This window comes from Drosophila biarmipes, chromosome 3R, assembly GCF_025231255.1.
Source record: "Drosophila biarmipes strain raj3 chromosome 3R, RU_DBia_V1.1, whole genome shotgun sequence".
NCBI lineage: Eukaryota > Metazoa > Arthropoda > Insecta > Diptera > Drosophilidae > Drosophila > Drosophila biarmipes.
This window is the reverse complement of record NC_066616.1, coordinates 32,717,628-32,744,785: the sequence shown is the minus strand read 5'-3', so window position 1 is coordinate 32,744,785 and position 27,158 is coordinate 32,717,628. Positions and strand designations below refer to the sequence as shown.

Genomic DNA, 27,158 nt, shown 5'->3' with positions numbered 1-27,158 from the left:
CTACCTCAACGAATTCGAGAAATGGGCCACGGCGAACAATATCAAAATCAACGAAAGCAAATGCGTAAACGTTTGCTTTACGTTACGCCGAAAAACAACTCCGGTGGTCCACATTAATAATGTGGACATAGAGCAAGCGACTAAGGCGAAATACCTAGGCCTCACACTGGACAAACGCCTAACCTTCCGAGAACATATTGCCAGAGTCGTCAAAATGTGCAACCTAAAGCGGAACCAATTATTCTGGATGCTAAACAAGAAAAGCAAATTATCTCTAAGATGCAAGCGGCACATTTATCAACAAATCATCGCACCAACTTGGAGATATGGAATCCAAATTTGGGGAGTGGCGGCTGCGTCCCACCGAAAACGTTTCCAAACCGTCCAGAACAAAACATTAAGACAAATCACTGGCTGTGAGTGGTTCGTTAGCGGCCAAACGCTTCACAATGACCTAAACCTGAGTCTTGTTGAAGACCAAATATCGTTCTTCTCAAGCAGGTACAACGACCGTCTAACTGCCCACCGTAATCGTCTAGCCCGGAGATTACAGGGGGCTATCCCAATTCGCAGGCTCAAAAGAAGACATTTTGGGCTGCTCCTAAGAGACTAATATGAATATATTATTTACTTGAAACTAGTCGTAATTTGAGCTACTCCTATATACCAAGTTGAAAACTAATTATAATTTATAATTAAGAGATTATTTACTTAAGAAAACATTTAGGTTAAAGGCTTTAATTAGATCTGTTCCTGGATTATATTAAATAAAGATGTTAATTAAATAAAAAAAAAAAAAAATATCTTAAAAAATGTATTTTAATTTGAAAAATAATTTTTCAAATATACTTTCTTCAAAGAGATTTTTCTGGAAGAAGGCATTATTAAAAGATGCCAAACATGGAGGAATCTTTATTTTTCCGAGTATAATTTCTCCTGCCGCAGGATCCCGTGCCTGGCATATTCCTTTGGCCGCCTTGCCTCTGCTTTTGCTTTCGCTTGCCCCTTGCTGTGCTGTCATAATTTTTGATTTGCTTGTTTTATTTGATGTCCTTGCTGATGTCGTTGCTTTGGCTGCCGTTTCAGGCGTAGTCCTCGTGCTCGGCCCTCTCCGCACTAAGCTGCTTCCCAGCTTCCCAGCTTAGGAAAAACAATTTTGCAAAATTTATTTTATAGCAAAATTATGCCAAACATTTCGAAAATGTTTCTATGTACTCCCCGTTGTTGTTCCTCTAGCCGTTTGGGAAATGCTCATATAAGTAAATATGTATCTGGAGGAAGTACACACATGCGTGTGACCCGGTCGAGAGCTTGGGAGCTGGCCCAGAATTTATTTTAGAATCGTAAGTATTTCTGCTCTCGTGCCATCAACTTTGGCTGAAATTATTTGCCTGGCACGGAGGAGGCGGGACTCGGCGGTCCTGTCTGTTATATAAACTTGGATAATGTAGCGCAAATAGTTGCTTATTATTTATTCTCTTTTATTGCCCCCTATCAGAGCAGCACAGAACGGCGAAAAACGTTTGTCTTGGACCGGCTCTTTATGGGCTTTTATTTTTCGGGTAATTTATTTGTGCCCCAGCAGAAATTAGTTGGCATATTTCAGTTGTTAATTAGGCATGCGTGAAATTGGGCAAAGTTTTGCCTAGCATAGTTTTGAGCTAGAAGCACCATACATATGGGCATATGTCTGGCGAAGATTTGCTGAACTATGCCATGGAAATTGGAGTGCTCAAAGGTTTTTCGCCCCCAAGTGGCTTTCTCACGCCCTAAATTTGAGTTAATTAAATTTCACTGCAACCCGCAGCCGAGATAGCGGCAAGTTTACGTTTTCGCCTCTCTGATAAGGCCAGACTTACACGAGAGTCCTTTGGGTGAGGAGTGGTGGAGTGTACCATAGAGTGTGTGTGCGATAAGGATTCCTCATTTCGGGGGACTCCCACCCTGGGTCTTGCGAAATAATCAACATAAAAGCTTCAGTTACTTATTACACTTGTGCAAATACGGATACACACTAGTCTCTAGTGCTCTTTAGAAATACAAACCGAAAACGGAGGAGGAGTATCATGCCGTACAGACTAAGTACTTGGTACTGGGAGCGGGGAAAAGGCGCTGGGGATGCGATAATGCCAGTGAAATACGGATTCAATTAAGGCGCGGAACACAAACATGCAACAACACAATGGAGTGGCAAACGAAAGACAAGTTGCACAAACTGAAGAGGAGGCGGAGTATCCACATCAACATCAACATCAACATTCAACATCGACATGCGACAGGTTTGCACTTCGTACTCACAGTTGGCTGCTGCACCTCCGCGGGCGGGGGCATGGGCACGGACACAGACGCATTCTGGCCATGCTGCAGATACACTAATGGACCGCCCGACTGACGCGGCTGCTGGACAATGGGCATGGCCGGCGACGAGGACGCGGAGGCTGTCGACGTTGAGGGAGCTCCGGCGACGGCGGCTCCTTTGTCGAACTGATAGTACATGACGTCGGTGGCGGGCGCCGTTCCACCGTAGAGCGGCGGAGGAGGTGGCGGCGGATCTGCGGTCTGCGAGCCCGAGATGTGGTAAGCGGTGGTCTGTTGTTTGGGGGAACCCCCTGCTCCTGCGCCCGCTCCACCTCCTCCCGGCATCTGCGGCATCTTGTAGTTGTAGATGTAGGGCCGCTCGTACTCCCCGCCATGTATGTAGGACAAGAAGAGGTCCGACTTGGCTGGCTGCAGGCCGAAGCCTCCCGAGGAGGAGCCGCCATTCCCACCTGACCTCTGACCCAAGGGACGATTGTAGCCCGCGCCCGAAACACTGCTGCTGGCGTAGTGCAGGGGATAGCAGCCCGCGTTGGCCAGCTGATTGTTCCCGCCGCCGCCGCCCGTCAGGAGCTGCGTCTTGGTGACACTCTGCCCGGAGAGCCGCCTGGTGGGCACCCCGATGTCCGACTTGGCGTCCCGCCGCTTCACTTGCGCCACCTGCGTCGAGGGCCCCTGGTAATAGTACGGCGACGCCGGATTGCTGGGCCACTCCACAAAGCTGCGCTGCCGGCTGAAAGCACCACCACCAGCACCTGGACCACCACCAGAGGATACCATGTTCCCGGCCAGATTGCTAATGCTGCCCCCGCCACTCACCACGCCCTTGGAGCCCCTGGCCAGCGCATTGTTCAGGCTGAACTTGTACTGGTTGTTCTCGAAGGTCGTGTAGTGGAGCAGGCGATTGGCCGGCGACTGCTGGTTAGAGTTAGTAGCGCTGTTGGGATTGGGATTCTGATTCGGGTTCTGGCTCGGATGGGAACTCGACCCGGAGCCGTGGACGGGCGCCAGGCCCGAGGAGCCCTGGGAGCCCGGGTTAGTGGACGATGATGAGGAGGTGGCGTATTTGTAGGTGCTCTTCTGCTGCTGGCGTTGCTGCTGGGCGAACAGCGAACGCTGCTGCTGCTGCTGGTTACTCACGGTCTGCTGCATCAGGTTGTTGTAGTTGCCGCCGGCACTGCCCCCGGACTTCCGGTGCGATCCGCTCGAGGCGCCAGAGGATTTGTTGGTGCCGTAGCGAGTGCTGTCGCTGGATCTGTCGGATGGAAGTGGGTTAGGGGGGCAAAGTTGCAATCAATCACTCTGGAAATATATAATCCAAAATCTCACCTCTCCGATGAGTATGCATAGTCCTGATCAGCGCCCAGCCCAGAGTCGGTGTGCTCATGGGAAACGCGCAAGGCTGAGTTCTCCAAGGGACTCAGATTCGAGCCAGTGGGCGAGATAAAGTCGCCCATGCTCATGCTGGACATCATCCTAGAGGCCAAACCATCATATATCTTGTCATTCCATCCCACAGTCACCCTTGACTTACCTAACTAGACCATTATTCCTTTCACACTCCCTCGAAGATATAGTGCTGGCAGATCGTATGGAACCGTTCTTGGGCGCATGTCCTCCAGTTCCAGGGCCTCCATTGGCATCGTGTGGGTGCGAGCTTTGATAGTAAAGTCTACAATTATATTTATGGGTTAAACATGAGCTGGTATAAATCAGAAAGCCAACCAACAATGTTCCCTTCTTAAGGAGATACCCCTCCATTGAATTTGAATTGCTCAGGCTAAGAAATACTTACCCTCTGATGCGGTCGACTCGATTCCTGGCCTGCCCTGTGTTGCCCGATCCACTGCCATTGGTGATGGTGTTGCCCGACCCCGTGCTCTTGGCGCCCACACTGCTCTTGCTGTTGCTCTTGTGGATCTTCAGGTTGGAATTGGACCTCTTCGAAGTGGTCTCCACCACCGTGTAGGGGATCTCCCTCAGCTGCTGCTCCGACATGCCCTCCGTGTCCACCAAGTCGAATTGGAGGTGCTTCGCCAGCTCACTGTTCCACATGCGACTGCGAGACTCCGATGGGGATCTATTTTGGTTTAAGGAAGGAATACAAATAATAAAAAGAAATTATATAAATTAAGGGTAACGTAAGGGTTATTTCTAGGGTATCTTACTTGTTCTTGCGATGCCTCCTAGACTTGTGGTGCGAGTGGGTGTCCGAGTGGCTGTCGTTGCTGTGCAGGCTCCTGGCCACCATGCTGCTCTTGGAGACGGCTGCCTGCTGCACGGAGCTCTGGCCCATGCTGGCCTCCGCCTGGCGCCTCTGAACCTCCCTCCATTGGGAAGTGGAGTCTATGAGTTCCGCACTGCCACTCCTCATCGAGGAGCTTCGATGGCCAGAGTAGCTGCGGCCTCGTGTGCTGTCGTGATCCGATCCTCCAGCCGAGTCCCTTCGGTGCCTGTGCGATCGACGGTGCTTGCGATGATGCGAACGCCCTGATCTTCCAGAGCGACCCGATCCTCTAGAGAGCTCGCTTTCGTTATCAGAGGTGCGACGATGACGGTGCTTATGCCTGAAATTTAAAAGTAAGTTGAGGATTTTAAATGGTGACTTTTTTTAGTTCAGCTTGATATCTTTAAGAAATTCAAGAAATAATATCATAACCGATAAGAAAAGTAAGCAAATTAAACTTTTCAAGTTCTTACTCTATGAAACAATGATTTGCGAATTTTAAAGGTCAAGAAATTTAAGAATCAATATCCTTCCGATAAGATACGTGGAAATACCAATGTTTATACGCACGAGAATTGGGGAAATTCTAGGTTCTGTGTGAAATGCTGATCATTGCCGATAAGGTAATCACTTTAATCCGAGCACTCAGGCTACGTCCACGTAGATATGGCTTATGAGGGCTCAAAATGTCCCATTTACTAGACAGCTCGACTCTATCTTAGCCTTTCAGGGACACTATCAGAGCTATTTAAAATTTGACGATTCTAATGCTTTTAGTGTGATAAAATTCGCACGCGTCATGTTTATCTAACTTTAATCTAATTTTCAGAGCTTCCAAACTCGGGTCTAAAGTCGATCGGTAAAATAATCTGTGTTGGTTTGTCAGGAATTTATGTGAATCCTATTTCTCTTGTTTCAAGCAACTAAATCTTCTTAAATTGTCTTAAAAGTATACACAACTTATGGTACTCACTTGCGCGTGGACCTCGAGTCGTTGGAGGAGTGGCTCTCCACGGAACTGGAGCGGTACCGCTGCTGCTGGTGGGAGGCGGACGAGGAGCTTGCCCGCTGCCGCTGGTGGTGCGAGGATGAGGCGGTGGCCCCCGCCGACGAGGAATGGTGGTGCGGATGGTGGCTGGTGCCGTGCCCGTGGCTGTGGTGGCTGTGGTGGTGGTGCAGTCCCCCGCCCGCCGTGCTGGCCGATCTCACGGACCGCGGACTCGAGGGGTTGTGGCCGAAGAGGGACCGCTGTTGGGACCTCGGCCAGGGCGCACTCCGCGTGCTCCTCGGGGAGTCAGGTGTCTGCAGGTTGCCCCCGCTGTTGTTGTTGTAGCTGCTGGAGTTGTTGTTCTGCTGCTGCTGCTGGTGGCAGGGTCTGATGCCCAGGCTGGTGGGTATGCTGTAGGTGGAGCGGTAGGGACTGTCGTAGTTGCTGCTCCGAGTCGCGGGGGGAGAAATAGATTAAAGGCGGGGGATCAGTCAGCGCGATCTCGCATTATTTTGCCATAAATTTAAATTGTTTAACATAAACGTTGATTAAAGTCCGCGGCATGGAGGCCGTTTAGGCTGTCCAATTCGATCTGGGGAGGCAGTCCAGCTCCTCTGCACCGGTACAGAGACTCCTCGCCAAGATCGACACAGACAAATAATGCGCGTGTGCAAAATTGAGTAATTGCCGCACTGGCAATCAGCGGGCAATCATTTCGTACTCTCAGGAGTCGTCGCTTCGGTTCGGCCCCGTGGATGCCAGATCGCAGATCCCAGATCGCCGATCCCAGATACCAGATCACAGATCACAGGTCCCAGAAAACCCAGAACGTGCCTGGTGATTTATGCTCCCTGGGATGCGCAGCGAACTGGCATCTGGGATGGGTGCCTGATTGGCCTGATGTTTGGGCTTCTCTTTGTTTGCAAATGATAAATGACGCGGGCTATTTGCTCATCCCCCCCCCGGCTCTTCAGCCCCAAGTCCATGTCCATGTCCAGGAATCCAGCGATTACGGTTGGCTTCTATTACCTTATTTAGAGCCTCACCTGAGCGTGTAATTTATGCAAGGATGGTGGGCAAACACTTACACTGGACAGGTCCGGAGATGGTGCCTGGTAATTGTCTAATTCGAGGTGGTTCCTAGGAGCGCCCTGGGTCTACGACTGGCGATATACACTCCCCGGCGATAAATCTGCTGGCATGACTCAATTTCAGCCGAAACGTCGCCGATTTTTATTTGCCCATATAATTTGATGTGTGCAGCCATAAAACATTTAATAAATGCTGCGTCTAGACAATGTAACTGCCTTCCAAATGGCAACTAAATGGATTTTGAACACGAATTCGAAGCAGCACCAGAAATAGAAACAGAAACAGAGTGCCAGGGGCACTTGAGACGGGACAATGCCAAGGAGCTTCTACACAGCCAGCCCATCATCCTGTTTGTCCTGTCAAACGCAGGCGGAAGGGGCGGGGAATGATGAAGTGCTCGGCTGCATTCCTTTCAAATTGAACCCGGCGATTTCGAATGGCAATAGCCAAACCAAAAACACATACTTGTATGTTTGGAAATTAAAAAGAGATCAAAGGCGAGTCCTCTCCAACGAGCCACACGAGAGCTCTTCCGGCGCGCCAGCTACCAAAAATGATTACTAAAAAGCAAAAAGGACTTGGCCAGGGCCGAAAAAAGGACAACTACGTCAAAGGAAGCAGCTACCGTACATACATGGGTGAAATACGGGCGCGATGGGGTGTACTACACATGGGTAAATCAAAACTTTTGTGCTCGGAACGAAAACAAATGATGGGCTCTTTGGCGTACTCACTTGGAGATGGTGCCCATTCCGGGCTGCGGGAGCGGCCTGTTGCCCATGTGGCTGCCGCCCCGGTCTGCGCCCAGTGTTCCCGCTCCGCTGGCTCCACTTACTCCGTGGCCAGCTCCACTCCCGTTCCCGTTGCTGCTGAAAAAGTCATCAATCACGCGGCGCGGCTGGCGCTTCGAGGGGGTGCGGGTGAAGGCGGGCGGCGATCGTCCGGCGGAGAGTGCATCCTTCTCCGCCTGCTTGTCCGGGCGACTACTTGGGGTTCGGGTTCAGGTTCGGGTTGGCAGACATGCGGCGGTGGTGGAGGCGGTGTGTTGGGCGGGCAACATAAAAGTAGGCATAAAGGCGTCCAAAAATATTAACAACCAAAGTGGGGAAATGCCAAAAAAATACAAGGGACTCATGGAAGACGCTAATAATGAACAGTGAACCATAAAAAGGTTGTAAAACACACACAAATAAAATAGGAGCCCAGAAACTGGCGAACTTTCATTTGTTTCTCAAATTAAAAACGCTCTGTTCTTGGGGCAGTCATAAAATGAGCCGACGCCCCTAAAATAAAAACTTTTCCTCTTTTTTGCTCTTTTTGGCCACTAGAAATGGTTTGGCAGCCAAGTTAATAGTTTCACTGAGTTACGGTTGGCCACGTGAACTCCATTCTGCGTCTGGCGGGGAGCAAGAAAGTTTACCGCAGCAACTAAATGGTCAGCCGCAGTCACCGCAAATGTCCAGTCATAAACATGAAGGACCTGGAGCCCCTGTGGCCGCCAGGTCCCCTGGATACCCTGGATCTCCTGGATCCCCTCGATTCCCTGCCACATTCGTCATGCACAATTGCCTGCATTTGGCGAGCCAACGGCTTAGAGCCGCCTTTTCGCAGAAAGTCATTAGTGGGCTTTGCACTCGAGTTGCTTTTTGGCAGACTGCCGGAGGCCGGGCCTCCTAATCCCCATCCCCACACCGAACCCTCTGCAGATCCGACATTTTTATTGGACTTCCAATTAGTTGGCCATGCAGGCGATGGCGTAAACTTGATCTATGAACACGGCCTGGCCTGCACTGCATCTGGAATCTGGAACCCGGAATAGGCTGCCTGCTTCTGTTTGGCTTTGACTTTGACTCTGGGCCAGAGATGAGTTCTAATTGGTGTGGCGGGAAACTCGAGGAGCTGACATGCGAACTGGCTTCATTTTGGCGTATTAGGGGGCTCCTGTGAAACTGGAGTGGCTCTTGATTAGGTCCCGACCCTATGAATATGAGTTATGCAAACAGGGAACTTAAGGTATCTCCTACAGGGCCAAGACGATTTTTACTTGACCTTAAGATAGTAAGAAGGATTTATTTTAGGGGGACTATAATTCTTATTTGAATTCCCCACATTAAAGAGGGAGATACATTATAAGTTAGGTGATTATGATGTAATTTTGGTACACAGTAAATTTGGACTAGCCCAATATCCCCCAAAATAACTAATACTAAAGGATACCCTCGCCATCCATCTATTTCCTTGAGAGCCAGTTCTCTTGCTCGCTTGGAGCCCAGCCCTGTCGTCCACTTGTGCTGGCCCTTAATGAGCTAATCACATAAGGTGCTTTTTGGGGCCAGGGATTGAACTCGAGTGCCGGGCCATTGAAATTTGTTACGTCTTAATTGGCTGCGCTTTTGGGTTTGGCCAATAAATTAGGCAACGCAGCGAGCCAGAGGGGCTTGTGTTTCTTTAGAGACTTACAACTCCATCTGCTGGGCGGAGCACACACGACTGCACCCACAGGACTTCCTGGAGAGTGCCCGGTACTCCTGTCCAGCCGATTGGTTACTCACCTGTGCCTGAAGCGCGATCCCAGTTGGAACAAATCGGCGGCGTGCGACTGCGAGCTGGGCAGGGGGGCCACTCGCACCTGCCTGAAGAAGGCATGGTGCTCCACGCAGCAGCGCCACAAGTGCTTGCAGGCCGATTTGCGAGGCGTCTCGAATCCGTAGGTGCTCAGCTCGTTCTGGAAACAGAAAGCGGAATCCAATCGCAGAGGTGTGATAAGCACAAGAGTCGAGTCACGATGCGAACTGCGGACCAAGAACTGGGAACTGGGAACTCCGCTGGGACATGCCGACAAAGGAGGCGGAGTGAGTGACTGAATGAATGCCCCTGTCGGTTTCGCCCCCTCCCATTGCAAACTCTAAAGTGCTGACCAAAAAAATTGTAAAAAGCAAGGAAAAGGGAAAAATCAAGGCGAAGGAAAGCGCTTAAGTTTCCGCCTTTTGTGCGCCTCAACTGGCTGGGAAACTTTTTTGATTATCAAAGCGTTAACACCCGAAAGTGTGCAACTTTCAGCAGCTCCAGCCATTCAGCGACTCCTATCTCCTATGTCCTATCTGCCACTAAGGCTACCGAGCCACCAGAGCTACCAGCTACCAGCTACAGCTACTTGTTGTCTAACGAGTCCTCCTACGCTTTCGGCTCCTGGCGCCACTTGATGCCGCTGACAGCCAAAAGTTGTCGCCATAAGGAGCACACAGAAAAATTGGCGACACTGCAAAATGGGAATAGGAATTGAGGGCACTGGAGAAGAGGTGACGGAGATGGAATACCCTGTATAGTTTTATGGAGGCTCTTTACTGGGGGGAACTATCCTTGAAAAGATGTGCTGAAGAAGTATTAAATCCATTTTAACAATTCTTATAAGTATCTACCTCAAAACCTACTTCATTTTAGGGCTTAACCTCTGCAGAATGAAAAGCTACTACTATTTTTCTGTACTATTCAAAAATCTAAGGTTCATTTGCTATGAAGTTTATATTCTAGAACATGTTTTAAAGATGTGATAATCATTTAGAATGCTAATGGCATTTACTACCTTGTTCCGCGTCACCTAAAAAGTATCCCCAACTATCCCATCTGCCAGATACTTTCCTCGCAACATTGTCGCAGGTCTACTACCCTTTAGTGCTAACTTTCGACCATTCACTCGCGGAACGAACTGCAAATTGTAAAAAGCACTTGTCGGCAAACAAATTTATGGCTGGGATGGGCCCGGGATTGGGGATCTGGATGCCCATCGCACAGTGGCCATTGTCGTTTCGGGCAGCCAGTTCCCAGCTACCAGTTTCCAGTTCGCATTGTCGCGTTTCGGTGCGTTCGGGAATTTACATTTTTATCGCTTATCCTGAGCATAAAATAGCGTCCTTTATAATAAACTTTGGCAATGCGCGGCCAATAGTAATGAGCCACCGTCGTCTTGTTGCGCAGCACCACGATCCCGCTCGGAGTCAGGCCCAGGAAGTACTCCACGCTGTCCTCGCCCTGTGGGAAAAGCGGGAAAATGTAGAGAAAATGCGAAACTTTGGCAAACAAAGGCGGGCGCAAAAGTTCTCCTTTCGGCCATTGCCAAAAAATGTGTTAACAAGAAGAAAGTTTTCGCCCATTAGCAGCAGGCGGCATTTTATGGACACCTCGTTCTTATACCGCCGCCCAGTGGAAAAAGAAGGCGAAATAAATGTAATTTCAGCTGTTAATTAAATTAAAAAGAAGGAGAGCCGGCAGAGCATATAAAAGACGGCGTTCTGGCGCCGCGATAGTCAATGATTTGTGTCTATAAACAAACAAAAGGGGGTGGATATAGGCTTTATTACGGCACACCATACACCACATGGAGTACAAGGGTTCGGGCTCGGTATCCCCAACCACCAGCCACCAGTCCCCACCCCATCCCCATCATATGTGTATACAAACACAGCTGGTGATTTATTGAGGTTTGATATCAAAGTAAAGGGCAATAAAAAATGCAAATGAAGTGCCAACTTACGCAGCACAAAGCGTAGACACACGAGACCTGCTTTTGGGGGAACTCACTCCTCCCCCGAAATGTGAGCAAATGATTTATAATATTTGCCTTGAAACGAAATTAAACTTTGCATTCCCTCTGACCCCTTTTATCCGGCTGGCTGAACGTTGAAGCCCGGCTGTCTGGCGAACCATCTGCGGTTTCGGAACTTTGAAACTTTGGGTCATGCGAGGGGATGCGGTCGGGTCCACCCCCGCACCATATCACCATTTCGGCCGATTTGGCTTGACACATGAGCAGCATCAGCACATCGCATCACTTACCAGCACGGGATGCAGATCCACGCCGTACATGTCGTGCCATTTGACTTTGTCCAGATAGTTGAGCTCCGCGCTGGAGGGCGACATCCCCTTCAGCTGCTGGTGGAGCTCGGAGACGCGGGTTTCCAGCTCGTTGCTCTGGTTGGGCAGCAGCCGGAACTCGGACACATAGCCCTTCGAGTGGCGCCGCTGATCGTAGTCGCCGAGCTCCGCTGGGGATGATGCAAATGGGATTATTGGGCATGGCCGTTCAAAGTGGGTTTGTCACAAGCGATTATTCTCAAGGATGTTCGACGGGCAAGGAGATGGCACATAGTTTTTGAAATGGAAAGATACATTCTAGGGGTCTCAGAGTTTGTAAGGACTTTATCTAAAATAAGAGGAAATCATAGCACCACAAAGTAATACATTGACTTTAAATACACGGATGATTAAATTAAATTTGTTGTTATTTCTTTTTCAAACTCTTTGCTTAATTAAAGGCTCATACAAAGCGTAGATTTGTATTTCAGTTGAGTCACACCCTGTAGACACCCCAAAATATTGTTTGTACAAGTGTCGAATATCCTTGAGAAACCCAAGTCAAAACTGAATTTGCTTTCGTTCATTTTTGTGACACCTGTGACTCACTCGGCATTTTGATACTTACATTGCACCACAAAGGCCCCCAGCTCGGCGGCCAGTTCAAAGGCCACGGGCAGTCGCCCCTGCAGAACATCCTGTTTGACTTGCAGGAAGAGTTGGTACCTGCAAATGACAAATTTCATTAGCCAACTGGACAAGAAACAAAAACCCGACAACAAGCAGTTAACAAGTGGGCAAACAGAAACCTGGGCATAGAATTAGTTGATCCCTGGATGTTTGTCCAGGACAAACACTCGGCCGGCTTGTTGACTCTGGGCGTAACATGGAAATCATGAAACGAAACAAATAAGGGCAGGCTGTGGGCCGGCATCATATTTCACAATTATTTGCCAGAATCAAGCGCAGCTTGGCCTCAAGTTTGCCCCAATCCCGCCTGCCTATGCTGTCTGCTGGAAAATCTCCCTCTGGGATTTTCAACTCTGTCCTGGCCAAAGTCAATTGCCGTTTATTGAGCGCCGCAGACTTTGTATAGCTAAAATAACACAATATTCTTTGGCCCTAGTGCACTTCCAATAATGCAGCGGCAATTGCATCGCCACGCCCCCACCATCCTGGCCAGCCGCCGCCCCCTGCCACTTGGCCAGAAGTGCATTTCGATGCATTTATATGCGCTAATATTGGCAGTGGATTCAGCGGCAGTTGGCCGGGATTTTGATGATGTTTGGCCATGGTTGCGCCCACCGCCTGGCGGATGATTATGGCCAACGTGTCGTCGTATGCAGGGCAAATATTTGCACACACCAAATGCTTGATAAATGCTGCAATCGCCCCGGGATAACCAGGACCAGAGCGCCAGGGCTCATGGACAGCCGATGAAAACCATGGCCACGGTCACATTTCCATTTCCACATCCGCATTTTCCCCCCGACATTGGCGACATTTGGCGCTTTCCCTCCGGCCTGCTGGCCACTTTCCACCGGCGTTGTTTTAATTTATTTCGCTTGATGTGCGCGCATAAATGCATTAATTGCTCGATGCATTATCCATTAGTTGAGTGGGCAGCCCGAGCTCACAGTGGGCAGCTCGTGCATCTCAATTCGCTTCATTTGTTGTTTATTGCATTATAATTATGCGTCTGTGTGCCTCAATTAACAAATTAAATTTGCCAAATTCAATTTACCGAATTTATGGCGCACCAAAGGTTGGGATGGCACAAATTAAATGCTTAAATGGTTAATGGGAGACGGGAGAAGCATAGCTATTGGAAATTGAAGTGGCTTATCTCTGTGTGAATTAAAATAACAAGTTGCTTTAAATTGGGTTTTGACTTGAGTTAATTCTGTAGTAATCTGACCCGAAAATCCTGCTCTAGAACATGTATTTCAACCAACCAGAAAAATGTTTAGCTGTTGAATGTGAGTTTAAATGATGTAAGACAGCAGCTTAGATAGTGCCTCCTTACCTGGTTATTTCCTCCAGCAGCTTGCAGGGATCGGCGGCATAGAACTTGACCCCGAAGTACAAGTCATAGGGATCCGACTTGGGCTTGAGTTGTCTTGAAATACGCGACGCAGGGTCCAGCCAGTGCTGTGGAAAAATAAATAATCAGAGGGATACGTTGAAGGACGGCACACAGTGGGAGCAGCCAGGAAAGGAAAGGGTTGTCCCGGCAGGACCAACGAAAGCGAAATTATACAACCTGCCTGCAGCCAGGGGCACTCAAAGAGTTGCCTTTGGTCTGGCTGCCCGGCTTTTTGTTTTCATTTTTCCACGCGCCTGAATGAATTTCAATGAAAACGAAAATGAATTTCCAAAACCAATATGTTTGCCCAGCGGAAGCGGTCTCTTCCCTGGCCTTCTCCTCTGCTCATCTCCAGCTCCATGGCTTACCGTCTGATTCTCGTCGTCTATGTAACGTATGCCGAAGTATGAGGTCTCGATTAAATTGAGCCTGGCGAAGACGACATCCAGCAGAGCCTGGCCGGGCAAATCATCCTGAAAATAGACAAGAAAATTGCTGTTAAAACAGAGCAGAGTCCTGGGGATAAGGCGGGGGATTCGAGGGGCAGGAGGAGCAGGCGGAGCAGGGGGAGCAGGAAAGGCAAACACTGGAAACACTGGCAAACTGTTGAGCCATTGAATGGCCACAGACACGGTCCTCGTTTTCATCCTTTTCGTCCTGCGGCCCGGCCCCACTTTTCCGTCCGGCTGGCTAAGTCCGCCGCCGACAAAAGTGAAAACTTCCCAGTGACAATTATTCAATTGGAAAATTGCTGCCTTTTTTGTGTGCCACTGCGCAGCCACTGCCCCAGCCTCCGCCCTCCGGCCTCCATCCTCCGTCCTCCGATAAAATAAATGGGGAAATAAGAAAATGCCCGACCAAACAATTTATGGCAAATCGAAGGCGGCCAGAGTCGGGCAATCAACAATTTTGCTGTTGGTTTAATTTAATTTGTTAAAGCTTTAAAATGCCAATTCCCTTTTCTCGCCCCGCTGTCTGCCGTGGCAATAATAAATTGAGTTTGTTCTCTGGGGAGTTCTCGGAATACTGGAATCCCGGAATTCTGGACACCCCCAGATACCCCGAAAAAGGTGGCCGCAGCTGCAGGAACCGCAAAAAGCACCCAAACTATGGCCGTGGGGCGTGCTATTGTTAACCGCAAAGGCAGCTGCCACGCCCCCGTTCGCCCGCCGCCCCTCGCTGGCAGATGATGCTCCTCCCCGGTTGTCTGCAGCGTGTCCTCCTCCTTTTTTGTATTTTGGAAACTGACCAGCAGACACTGACTTTTGCCTTTTGTTGTTTGCTCGACCCGCTGCCATGTTTTATTTATGGTGTTTCTGCCTGGTCGAAGGATCCCCTTGGGGCATCCTCATCCTCGTACACATCCTCATCCTCACACACATCCTGCACACGGCATTTCCCTTCGCATGCACATTGGCCTGCTTTATTGTTGTTGCGTAATAAACTTAATGGCTGGCAAGTGTGAACACACTGGGATTGCGGGAGTGGGAGCCCGGTGTAACTGCCAGTTTGCTCGCAACTCCTCTGAACTCGTTTTGAATTTATGTTAAGCATTCTGCTGACCTCAGGCTGGAGTCCGAAATCGAGCTGCTTAACTCGCCGTCTGGGAATTGTAAAGGCCAAAAGATGGAGTCGAAGTGGGGTTGGTGCGAATGCACATATCAGAAATGATATTTGATGTACAAGGCTTCGAAGGGCTTGTTACATATTGATATTTACTTGCCTGTGTTCCCTATTCCATAAAGTATTAAACGGGATAAAACACACAGATTGTATCCCAGGAATTACTAACCGAATCATCAGTTAAACTATTGACATGGAAATAATATAATATATTTTTGATGGGGCTTTCAATTCCTTTTATTTACTATGAAAGAGGTTCACATCATCAAAGGGCACCCAAAACCCAGAGGATAGGGGTATGACAGCACATTCCCTCCGAAAGGGTCGAGCTGGGTTGATTTGTGCATGAGCTCCGGGACACAGGACGAAGGCTCAGGGATCCGTGTGCGTGTGTGTCAAAAACTAATTGCATTTGTGCCTGTGACTGCATTAGATGACAGTCGTTAACAGGACGAAGTGACGCAGTGACAGCGAAGTGACATCGGCAGTGACGAAGTGAACGTGATGTTGCAGTTGGGCAGGACATCCACTGCCACATCCACCGCCACATCCACAGCCACATCATCCTGCAGTCCTGCTCAAATTGCATTACAAATACGTGGAGTGAACGTGGGCAAGGACATTAAAACAATGGTCTGTGAAATTTCCTAGACAAGTCATGTCCTTATTGCTGGCATCCCTCCTCCGAAGCTCTTGCCCATGCTTTTACCATAAAACACAAAACACGAGGAGAGGAAAGTGCATTTTAAAAATGCATAAGAACCATGAGCGTTCATCATATTGTCGGTTGCCTGCCGTTTACTTAGTGCGAAGAGGAGCTAATAATGCATGTGCACGTAAATGGAATTCCAGATGAGGCGGGAGTGGAGTGAAATAGTTTCCCCTAGAGTGAGCCGTCTCTATCGATCTGGGGATATTGGATTCCACGCCGCTTTCCCCTCGGTTCTGGAATGCCAACTAATAGCCAGCCCCAAATAACACCCTTCCTAATGAACTAGTCGTTCAGCGCCTAAGTTATGGCCAGAAATCAACGTAAACACGTAAGGACCGCAATTAATCACAGGGGTTTTGCCGGAAAAACTTGTGCAAACAAAAGTGTTTTGGGTCCCAAAAGGTTTTCCCGGTGCAGAGAAGCGTTTTTGGGGGCGGAATTTCCACACAACTCACTCACTGACAGAGTTCAATAAATTAGATTTTGCCCGAACCAGTGACGTAGATGATGTCTGGGGCATCAAAGGATGAAGGCTCCGGATGATCCTGATGCTGACAGCGCAGCAAAATGAGGCGAGGATGGAAGCGGAAAAAAATAAAATTAAGGAGACGCCGGATGTGCCTTACGATGATTATGTTGATGCTAATGATGATTAGGTCTTTGGCTAAAATGTCTTAATCAAATTATGCTTACTTTGATGTTGCTGGAAGGACCTCCAGCCGCCCCGTAGCCAAACGACATCGAGTCCTGGCCAAGTACACTTAATGAGCTTACATTTTTCGCCACCCACCCAACTGCCTCTCAACCTCGATTGCCTGCTTTTCTTGTCAGCTGACGGCAACACTAAGGAGGGAAAACAAGCAGGAAGTTTTTCGCCATGCAACTTAATTAGAGAACGCCAAGTGGTAAACCGGAAAATATAGCACACATGTCTGGCCACCAGCCAACCCCGGGTAACTTCCCCTTTTTTGCCACCCCCGGGGGACACTTTTCGGGGCAAAAAAAAAATCCCAGCATCGCGTTTTGGCTAAAACGTAATCAGCGTTGTGTCTTGCCAAACTTTAACGACGTGACTAACCCAATTTCGGCCTTTGGCGTGTGCAGAAATCCGCTGCAAGTTCCGGGCTTTAACATAATTAACACACATGCTCTATGCTTTCGAAGGATGGATTCCCCAGACACGCCTGCCTGCCAAAAGCTACTTTAAGTTAACTTCAGCTAAATCATAAGTAATCTCAGTTCAAGCTATACAGAAAGTAGTGTTAATAGGTCACAGAAATATGAAAGTCATGCTAAAAGTAGGCAACACCTTAATTTTATTCCGATTCTCTGCTGAAGCATACTTTTAAGCACCTTTGTAAGTGAATTCAAAACTCCAATGGCTTCTCCTTATACATTTCGGTATATATTTTTTAGGAAACACAACACTTTTCCTAGTAATACCCAGTGCAGCCGGATTATATCCTATTTGCCGTGTAAGCTCATTTGCTGTCACCTAAACTGCAAGGCGGCTAAGAAGAAACGCCGGCTTATTGCCCTTGCAGGAGTAGAAAAAGCAGAAACAAAGCCGGCTGAAATGGAAAATAAAAAGCAAATCCAAGTCGCCGGCAATGAGGGTCAGGTCAGATGTGGGAAGTGATGCCCGGCATCTGCTCCCAAAGGCTTCGCATCCACGGGTCGCATACTTAATGCCCTCCGTGCCATGCGAGCTGTGTGTGTATGTGTTTTAGCCTCTCCAATTGCATTGTGCGTATAATTGCGATGCTTGGCTTAAACGTGCGCTGACCTCTGACAACAAGAAATACACACAACACTCGGAGGAAAAACCTAAAAAAAAAGCAGATGCAGAGAGAGCTGCATTCGTTTGTGTTTATAACGGCATTATGAGTCTTGAGCCAGGGCAGAAGTAGGGAAATAAAAATAAAAGCCAGAAAAAGCAAACAAACGGGGCTAAAACAGAGGGAAATGGGCAAAGGACGGGGCGGGCGCAATGTCACAGACAAAACGGCGACAAAATGAAAGAAAAGCAATGGCAGCAACATCGTGTCGTCGTTATGCACAAAAAAGCACAAACCAGGCAGCGCTTCCAAATGCTAAAGCAGATTTATAACCCCCCCTTTCGAGGCCCAGACCCAGAGCCACCCCGCTCATCCCATATTGGCGCATCCTCACCTAACTGAAAACTGAAAAACACATTCAACAAACGAGATTTGCGTAATTCCTGCAGCTCAGCGCCGAGGAGAAGGTTTCCCGTCTCGTCTCGTTTCGGTGGGTTTTTGTTGTCTTGTTGTTCGCCGGCAGCTTGTTCTCCGCAATGTTTGTTGTCAGACTGCGTGTTGTTGTTGCTGGGGATGCTGCCTTTTGAGATTCCTGCGCCGTGCGCCGGATACCCTGCGCCAGGTGGGAATGACCGTGGGGTAATGGCACACACCACTCCGAAAGCCCAGAACCTTTATCCCATTTTATCCGTATCCGAAAGATATCTTTATAAGCTGTATGCAATCCAACATATGTATAAATGGTAACTCAGTATCTTCAACCACTTTCATGCAATCCACGTATCCGAAAAATATCTTTCTACGCCGCATTCAGTTAAAAATATCTTTTAAGTGGGTTATCGTAAACCAAAGATTTTTAAATAAGCACTTTACAGTCTACAGGTGAAAGGTGTTAAATAAATCATATTCAAATTACTTATTTAATTTTTAAGTTCAGTAGTGATCAAAATAACACAAGTGGTGTTAGTTTTCTCCCTAAAAACTACTACTGCTAGATTCTACCCACTTCACCTAACTCTTTAGATCCTCCGCTAGATAGCACAGTTCCCCCTGGACATCTAGGGTATCTAGAAGTCCGCTGGGCCCCCAGAGTTGACTCAGCTCCTTGTTCCGCAGCTGCTGGCAGTTCAGAGACGTCGCCTGTCTGTTTACGAGAGTTTTATTTCGCATGCCACGCCAAACAGCCAACAGCCAACAGCCAACTCCAAACGGCAAACGGCAAACTGCAAGCGGCACAAAGCCTGACAATGCTGGATGCGGATGCCTGGGACTCAGCCTCTGACTTTGGCTCTGACTTTGGACTCAGGTTCAACATTCAGCATCCAGCATTCAGTACAAAGCGTCGCATCAGCATCAGCTTTGGCTTTGGCTTTGGCTTTGGCCTCGGCTTCAGCTGCGGAGTCAGCGTTGGCCTTAGCTGCAATATGAGTTGTGGGCCTGGTACGTCATCGTCGTCGTCATCGTCACATAGCGGCACTTCTCATTCTGTTTTTCCAACGATTTTTTGCCATTTTTTGCGGCTTGTTTGGGCTGTTTTTTCTGGGTTGCAGTCTCTTGCTGTTTTTTGGCCTGTCGTCGCTTGTCGCCTCTTTCCGGCACATATTTTTTTGGGATTCTCTTTGAGGATAGCTTCCTTTGCAGTGCTAATTCGAGGCTCTGGGCCACGCTATCGATGCATCTGGGCGTTCTCCACTCCGCTGTGAAGCCGGTGAAATATTGCACGTGCAACTGTTCAGCTGTTGAGATGTTGAGATGTTCAAACTGTTCAACTTGTCTCGCGCTTTTCCGGCTTTTCCGGCGAGAGCTACGACTTCCGCCGCAGAGGCATCACTTGCATTTTCCGCCACGGCCATCGCAATCGCAATCGCACGACGTCTGTGCAAATGCTGGATATCATTGTTTGGCTGGCAAATATTTCTGCGCTTATCCTCTGGTGCAGAGAGACCGAGCAATGGATGTCTGTGTGCACTTCGAGAAATCTATCTAGGTAGGGGTTTAAGGAAACCCACTTTTTGAGGATGGTATCCTAAAGTCAGAGGAATCGGGTTGAAATAAGTAAATGAGAATAGATCAGAAAGTAATTACTTAGAATATATTTCAATGATATACAAATCTTCTAATAGAAGGGTAGGAAAGCCAAGTCTGTGTATCAACTCAACATATGTTTTTCTGATGTATCATCTAAGCTGCCCTGATTTTCTAATCCCCAACATTATTCCCCAATCAGCCCGGGGCTCCCCCTTTTTCCAGGTGTACCAGCCAACGCTCACCTTGAATTTCTTTGGCGCTTTGTTAGCTGGCCCATTCAAACGCTTGGGCAAACAAACGGCGGAGCCAACTGACAGCAAAGAAGTCGGGATTCCGGGGACCCAGGGGTCGGGATCGGGGTCCCGGGAATGGAACGTCGGACGTCGGACCACCAGGTGAGTGAGTTATCTGATGGCCGTCAAGCTGGACCGCCTGCCAGCCACCACCACCCACCAGAGCGCTGGCCACCCGCTGCTGTCTGTCCGTTCTGTATTTGCGTTTAAAGTTTTTTTGATTGAATTGTTGCAAATTGTTTGCAAATCTATTTCGCCGGGGTCTCCCTTTGCCCCAGCCGATTGAACAATTGCTTTTGTCTTTGCCTGGGGCTTCGGCTTTGTGGCCACGCAGATACTCGCATTCAGATAGCCGGATAGTCAGATATAGCCGCCGAGTCTCGACTTGACACTGAGTTATGGTTCTGACAGCTGCGAAAGGCAACGAGCGGCGCAAAAACTCTTGGCCAGCTCCGGCCCGGCTTTCCAGTTTGCGTTACCGAATTTCTGTTTTCTGTTTTCGGTTTCTTTCAAGGGGCGCTTTGTTAATCCTATTATCCAACCGAAGCGCAACTTCAGCAACAGATAAAGTAATTACCCCAGCTGCCCCAGAAAATGCCAAAAAAATAAAAGGAAAAGGGCAACGCCGGAAAACTGTTTCGCTGAGCTGGGCGAAAAGGTAAAGCATTCGGGGCTTTGGGCCTAACCTTTTGCCCCTTATTAATTACGTCATTTAAAACGGTTGCGAGCGGGGTATTGTGAATTTTGAAATTCGCTTATGCTTTCTCCACAGAGAAAAATAGCGGATCGTTACGAAAGTAAAGCGTTGGCAGTATTGATTTTTGATTAACTCAAAAGATGGTATATAATATTAAATCGAAATTGAGCTCTGCAACACATAATCCATTATCTCGGTGTATCTTTGCCGCCGTTAAACATTTGCCGTGGAAATGCAGCCATTTTCATTCCGACTTCACGGGTCGAATCAATGGCCTGGCCTTGGCAAATGGCCCAAATTACGGGCTATAACTGCTGGCCTGGCCAACTCTGCGTTTGGGCACTCACAGATACCGGGATAGCCGTACCGCCAGATACACGGACACAGGTGTGGGTGCTGAAATCTAGACGCCGGCATTTATTTAGCCATTAAACACGCTTCATGGGTTTGCTTATTTTCATTTTCATTATCAATTTGAGCGAGCTCTGTCCGGTTCTCCGGTACCAGAATACCAGAATAGCGGGGGACTGTAAAAAAGCTTTTAACTTAATTATGTTGGCCATAAACTGCAGGTTTATTTCGGCCAGCAATGACGCGAGCTGCGAGTTGCGAGTTGCGGGCTGCGGACTCTAATTAAATGTCGCTCGGGGGCCCGGCCAACTTCTGGCCCCAAACTGTGGCTCTAGACCCCAGCTAGCCGTATGGCAATTTCGAAGTGCCATGAAGTGTTTGCCCGTCAAGCACTCGAACTAACCATTTCCATTCCGGCCTGTCATTGTGGCCGGTGTGAAGTGAGCCGAACTGGCTGGAGTGGAGTGTGTGCCGCGGAATGATTTACATAAATTCTCCAATGGCACCCTGTATTGACAGAATCAAGCGCTGGACAAACAGAGCCCACACACTCCGCTCCGGAACGGCTTAACCGTTAAGAAATAATTATATAACCTTATCCAGCAATAACAAGCTTATGCCATTTCGGCCGCCTCAAGTGGCAAGAAGTGCCGGCCGATCTGCTTGGCAGCCCCAGCACTTGAAGAGTGGCCAAGTCGGGGCGCAGACTTGGCCAAATGTCATTAGCATGGTAAGCGTGATAAATGGCCCGCAGACTCACAGATTTCTGGTCTATATGCTCACGTAGAGCTCGCAGCTCCAGCCGGGGCATGAAGTCGTCAAAATCATTTGTCACAGTTTTGCCAGCCTCTAAGTGACTGGTCTCCGGGGTCTCGATTTCGGCGGGTTCAACTCCATTTTTCAGGCTTTTGTCTCGGAACCTTAAGATCGCGTGGAATTTGTGTCAGACCTTGCTGGGGATTTTGTGGGAATGCTTAAGGAACCAGAAACTTGGGGTCTCTGGGTTCTTGATTCCGACCAAAATGTGTTCAACTTTTAAATTAGGTTTTCCCATTTGTTATTTCGGGCTTCATTTCGTTGAACTGTTAGAAAATGTATAGTTATCTTTAATCCGATTTTGCTGGTAAATATTTTATCATTTATTCGTCTTACTGAGCTAAAATAAATATGAGCTTTTTAGTATTACCCTTTATAAAAAAAAAACATTTTTTAATGCCAACTTTACTTGTTGCTTTTTTTTGGTTTCCCTTTTCATTTAAAATTTTAATTTTTTTGACATTTAGCTTTTGACATTTTTTTAGGCTGATTAAATTAATTACAAGGGGGCTTATGTTTGTGGCTTTTGTTGTAAAGCGCTTATGCATTTTTTGTAAGTCAAATTACCGTGTAGTACATATGTACCTAAGCTTAAAAATGATTCCATAACCGCATTTTGAACGAACGCAAAAAAGTTGGCAATTAATAAATCCCATTATGATTCAGCTAAATTAATTTCGAGCGAGTTTCATTCACAACATTGTGGCTTTTGTTTGCGGGTGTATCTGCATGAATTTGTTTGTTCGCCGCTTGTCGACTTAAATTTAATCCGCAAGATAACGCATTCCGAATAATCACTCATACGCAACGTTTGGCGCAGCTCTTGTCGCGGCCATGAAATATCGATTACGCAACTGCAGGGGCGCTGTGCACTGGTGTGTGTGCTGGGGCAGCGTCGACTGACTGGGCGCCAAATGAAATGCAAAACGAGTCAACATGCGGTCCACCCTGCATCGCCCTCTTTTCTCCACATAGGTATATATATCTCGATACCTACAGAGCGAAAAATGTGGCTGAGTGGTGGGAAACAGATATTTAAATTCGCAGAGAATGGATTCCTGCATCCGTAAGATACGTTTACTGCTCTAACTCGAAATGGTTTAGATAAAAAAAAAAACCAAGATATGTGGAGCTTTCTACGATACCTGAAAGGCTTGTCAAACACAGTGATAATATTTTATTAACAGATCATGATCACCATGTTGAGTCCCTATTTTCTTTCTGTGTACATCCTTATCCCCCTCCCCTGCCTTCCTTTTAATGGCTGGCTGCAGCCGTTTGGGCCTTAAGTGCGTGCGCTTAGTGCCATCGGCAGCCGTCAAAATCAACACGGCCAAAACGACAACGTCGCCGTGGCAAATTGACAGACAGTCTGCCGGCCGCTTCCCAGGTTGCTGTGCCCCCACCCCGGGCCTTCGGTCTTCGGGTCGTGTAAATAAAATTACGTTTTGAGGCTGGCGGCCACACGCATTTTCCGCTGCCTTTTTTGCATATCGGGCCAGCGTCATCGAAACGACGCTGCGCGGCTCTTTGAGTTTTCATTCATGGCTGGGCTTTCGACGTTGTTTGCCGTGGCCTTTTCTGGGTTTTCGGAATTTGTCGGCGGCGGCGGTCTTTTATCAATCATGTGGTGACTCGCGCTGCGTGCCCCGACCCGCCAATAATGACAGGCGATAAGTTGGGCCAGCTATTATAAGTACTTGCTCTGCGGCCGGTTTTTCAAACTCATTAATGGCCACTCCCGGGGCAAAAAGCACAGCCACTCTGCCACTTGGCCCCTTGGTGTTGTCAAATGGCGGCCACGCCCCCTAATGCCAGGGCCCCCGGCCTCGGCTGAGACCTTGTAAAATTATTATAAATCTCCCCTGATGAGCTGTGATTATTAGCGTTTTACGTGCTCCAATTTTTGCACATGCCCGCAACACACGCCACAGTGTCCAGTGTCATTAGTCGGTTCCCGGAATGGCTGAGCTGCTCTGCCCCGCTCTGGATGCCATCCCGCCAGCCGATCAATCAGGCAGCAGGCCGCAGCAACTCCACGGCGCCCGTGGCCACTCACGCTCAACTGGTCCAATTACCCCGCACTCTCTGCGCGGCCAACTCATGTGGCATCCACGGTGCATGTAAGGCCCGGCTCTGCGGCCTCTGCATAATGAACTGGCGGCCCTTCAAGTCGCTGCTAATTATGTCGCAGACCTCACAGGCACCTCGCAGCGAGTTGACAAGAATTTGCATTGAATATGATCGGTTATCGGGCATCATGTTGTAGTTAAACCTTATCTCGAACATCGGTCGAACATCAGCCGATTACCCTGAGCTATCTACGGGGCACAACCTTCAACGAGGCTATTTTTATAGATTTTCAAGGGACTCGCACTCTTAAGTATTTGTATTTTCCCCTACATGTTATGTAATTACATTTAAGGCCAGTCAGTTGTATGTCAATCAATTCCAGATTACTCTTTTATAGCCCAACTTTCCATTCAATTATATTTTAGACCCCAGCAAGTGAATAGTTTTTCTGGCCATTTCATGCCTGTGATTCATCCCAATCGATATGAACTTGATGTCATCGGGCCATTTCATAGCGTTTTAATGAAATTTCCTCAGAACATTCATAACTGATTTATGCCCTCCTCTCGGTTCTAGGAAGCGGAATATTTTTCAATTAAAAGAGCCGGAGAGACAAATACAAATATGCTGGCATTCGGATTTTATTGGGACAAGATTCTGCAAAGGTCTGCTGAAATCAGAGAGCACAAATCCAGGCCAGCCGAGGAATCGCAACAATTTATTTGGTTCGCCCGCACCACGATGCCAACTACGAGATGGCGTGCGAAATCAGCACATTTTTCCCAGCTGCTTGGGGGTGGGGAACCGGAGACAAAGGGATGCGCCGCCCGGCGACCCATTTAATTTGGCAAACGTGAGCAGTTTTGAGCCAGAGCCATGGCACGGCAGACAGCTGCGGCGATGGACGTGTGAATGATGACACTTTGCATGTTTGCCGAGTCACAGGCCGCACTAAATATTGATGAGCATGGAGGAGGGCTGGCACCCCTAAAATCCGAGGCACGTGCAAAGTGTGCAGCACTTTCTGTGGCCACAAAACGCTCTTCAGCCCCATCATCGTCCTGATGACGATGATATGGGGGTGAAAGCGAAAGAGTTGGCCGCGGTTATGCGGGGGACGGAGGGGCCGACTTACCTTGATCTCGTGTATAAACTCGGTTTCATCCAGCAAGTTAATGCGCACGGACATAATCCGCGAGGGGCGACAGAGGCAGTTCATGTTTGCTTTAGCCGCGCCGCTGGCCCGTTGACAAGATTAAGTATACGCCGCGGTGTCTCCTGGCATTTTCTGCAACGAGTGGAAGAGATAGAAAGTGGCAATTAATATCGTGCAGCTAATTAGCCAGCAATTAGTGGGAATGCAACTGCAACGGGCCGAACTGGTTTGTGGCTTCGCAGAGAGTGAGTAGCAAAAATCTCTGGCATTCGCGCGTAGTCGGAGCCACTAGGCCTTGTTTTAATAACTCTTTTGGCTCCGGCGTTTATCTGGCCGGCAGATCAGCGGCAGGGCAACATCAACATCATCATCGCCGGCAATGACAGTCCGACTGTCAGCGGTTGCCGCTCCCCAGCCGGCATTATCATTATAATTTTATAATTGCGGTTGTTTGCCGGCGATAAGTTTAATATGCATGAAGTGGGGAGAAGAATCACCTACGGCAGGCGACACACACAGCCCAACAAAGTCACTTAAGCGGATTAGTTGAAGGGCTCTCTGTGTCTCTGCGGAGTGTGTGTGTTGGCCAAAAGCAGATTATGTCATTAGAGCCACGGTACCCATAGCCGGGGCCCCCGGGAAAAGATAGGTACTGCCACAGGAAAAGAGGAGGAAGCGCCGGGCTTCGGGCTGCCATCGTAGCGCTTACAGGCCGTCATGACGAAGAACGCGCTCCAGGTCGGTTCAGGAACCTGATTCAGTGGAGAAGCCCCCACAAGAAGAACTGCGGCTGATAGGCCCGGTCCTAAACCCACTTAAGTATGACGGACAACTGCATGTGACGCCCCCGTAAGCAATGACTAACACGTTAAGAGCGTGTTCCTGCTCAAAATCAAATTCGAAACTCGCAAGAGACTAGGCCCAAAGACCAACCTTTCAATCGTTGAGCCCATCAAATTAGTTTGAGCCCCAGCAAACTAAGCCGCGGCAGGTCTGCTGCCAGGTTCCACGCGCTGATATCTCTCGGCAACTTCACACGACATTCGCCGCCTTTCGCAGTCGGATTGGAGCAGCAAAGGGTGCGGGCTCGCCTTTGTAGCGGCTGCAACTACAAAATAATTAATGTGCACTCGCATAATGAAAGGCAGCCGAGTCGGCGGAGGCAAAGAGCCGCTGAAAACATGCCAACTTTTCACACATTTCGCATGGCCAGGCCTCAGGTCTGTTGTTTTGCATACACGGGTAGAAAGCAGGTGGAAGATCCCTCTATGCAACATATGGTTATAATCACATCTGAAGGTGCACCAACATGTCATATAAATTCTGATTGATTTCTAAGATATATTATCTGTGTACAAATAGATAGAGATACTTATAAGAAATAGAGTAAAAGCCTTATCATGGTACACTTTCTTTCTGTGTAGCAAGCAGAGCGCAGACAGTGGCTGCCTGCCTTCATTAGACGCTAGTAGCTGGCACATTTCCCACTGCCTGGCGCTCATTACACTAATGAAATATTATGCCTAATTAATGGAAAGTCGGCTGCCAAGTTGACTGACATCTGTCATACATCTGTCTTTAACTTGGTCACTCTGTCAACGCAGCAGAGTGAGCATCCAGCCTCAGCAGGAACATCAATTAAAATGCATACTCCTCTGAATGACAGCCACTATGAATGGAGAACGGAGAATGCAGAGCGCGCTGCATGTAATTTTAATTGCAGCCGAACGAGGCAACAACAAGTTCGTTCAACTTGGCAGCCACCCACAAGTGGCAGCGCCCCAACGCACAGCGGAAATTACAATTTACATTTATGGGCCGCACTTTACGATGGCATTTTCCACATTTTCCTTAAATTTAATGCCCATCTTGTTGAGCTCCCGCCTAGAAATTATGTACATTTAAATGGAAAGCAATTTGCGTGGCCATAAGCTGATTCATGGCCATGTTCGGTTCCGGGGAGCACCTCTCTGGAATTTCTAAAAGCCATCTCAAAAAGCTTTATGTTGTACTATTAAATGTGATTCTCTGACTTATTAATAGAGATACCTACAGAAAACTTGAATTGTGT

At 48.4% G+C, this 27,158-nt stretch overlaps 1 protein-coding gene across 9 annotated transcripts in view; it reads right to left on the bottom strand.

Annotated features, from left to right (window-relative positions):
• Window positions 1-27,158, bottom strand: part of LOC108025277 (band 4.1-like protein 4) — a 58,974-nt gene that overhangs the window by 9,229 nt on the left and 22,587 nt on the right. For 4 of the 9 annotated variants that reach the window (XR_007764706.1, XM_017095647.3, XM_017095646.3 and 1 more), the window contains exons 2-15: window positions 25,067-25,219; window positions 13,929-14,033; window positions 13,501-13,625; window positions 12,103-12,200; window positions 11,457-11,665; window positions 10,500-10,652; window positions 9,176-9,348; window positions 7,358-7,609; window positions 5,517-5,975; window positions 4,485-4,883; window positions 4,112-4,396; window positions 3,851-3,988; window positions 3,646-3,792; window positions 2,299-3,571 (exon numbers count right to left, since the gene is read on the bottom strand). Coding sequence is in view for 8 of the 9 variants with exons in the window: in XM_017095647.3 (XP_016951136.1) it covers window positions 2,299-3,571; window positions 3,646-3,792; window positions 3,851-3,988; window positions 4,112-4,396; window positions 4,485-4,883; window positions 5,517-5,975; window positions 7,358-7,609; window positions 9,176-9,348; window positions 10,500-10,652; window positions 11,457-11,665; window positions 12,103-12,200; window positions 13,501-13,625; window positions 13,929-14,033; window positions 25,067-25,150 (3,900 nt within the window). In the remaining variant the exon portion in view is untranslated. Of the gene's footprint in view, window positions 1-2,294; window positions 3,572-3,645; window positions 3,793-3,850; window positions 3,989-4,111; window positions 4,397-4,484; window positions 4,884-5,516; window positions 5,976-7,357; window positions 7,610-9,175; window positions 9,349-10,499; window positions 10,653-11,456; window positions 11,666-12,102; window positions 12,201-13,500; window positions 13,626-13,928; window positions 14,034-25,066; window positions 25,220-27,158 lie in introns of all 9 variants that reach the window. The other 5 variants (XM_044092908.2, XM_017095650.3, XM_050889258.1 and 2 more) reach the window with 4 other exon arrangements.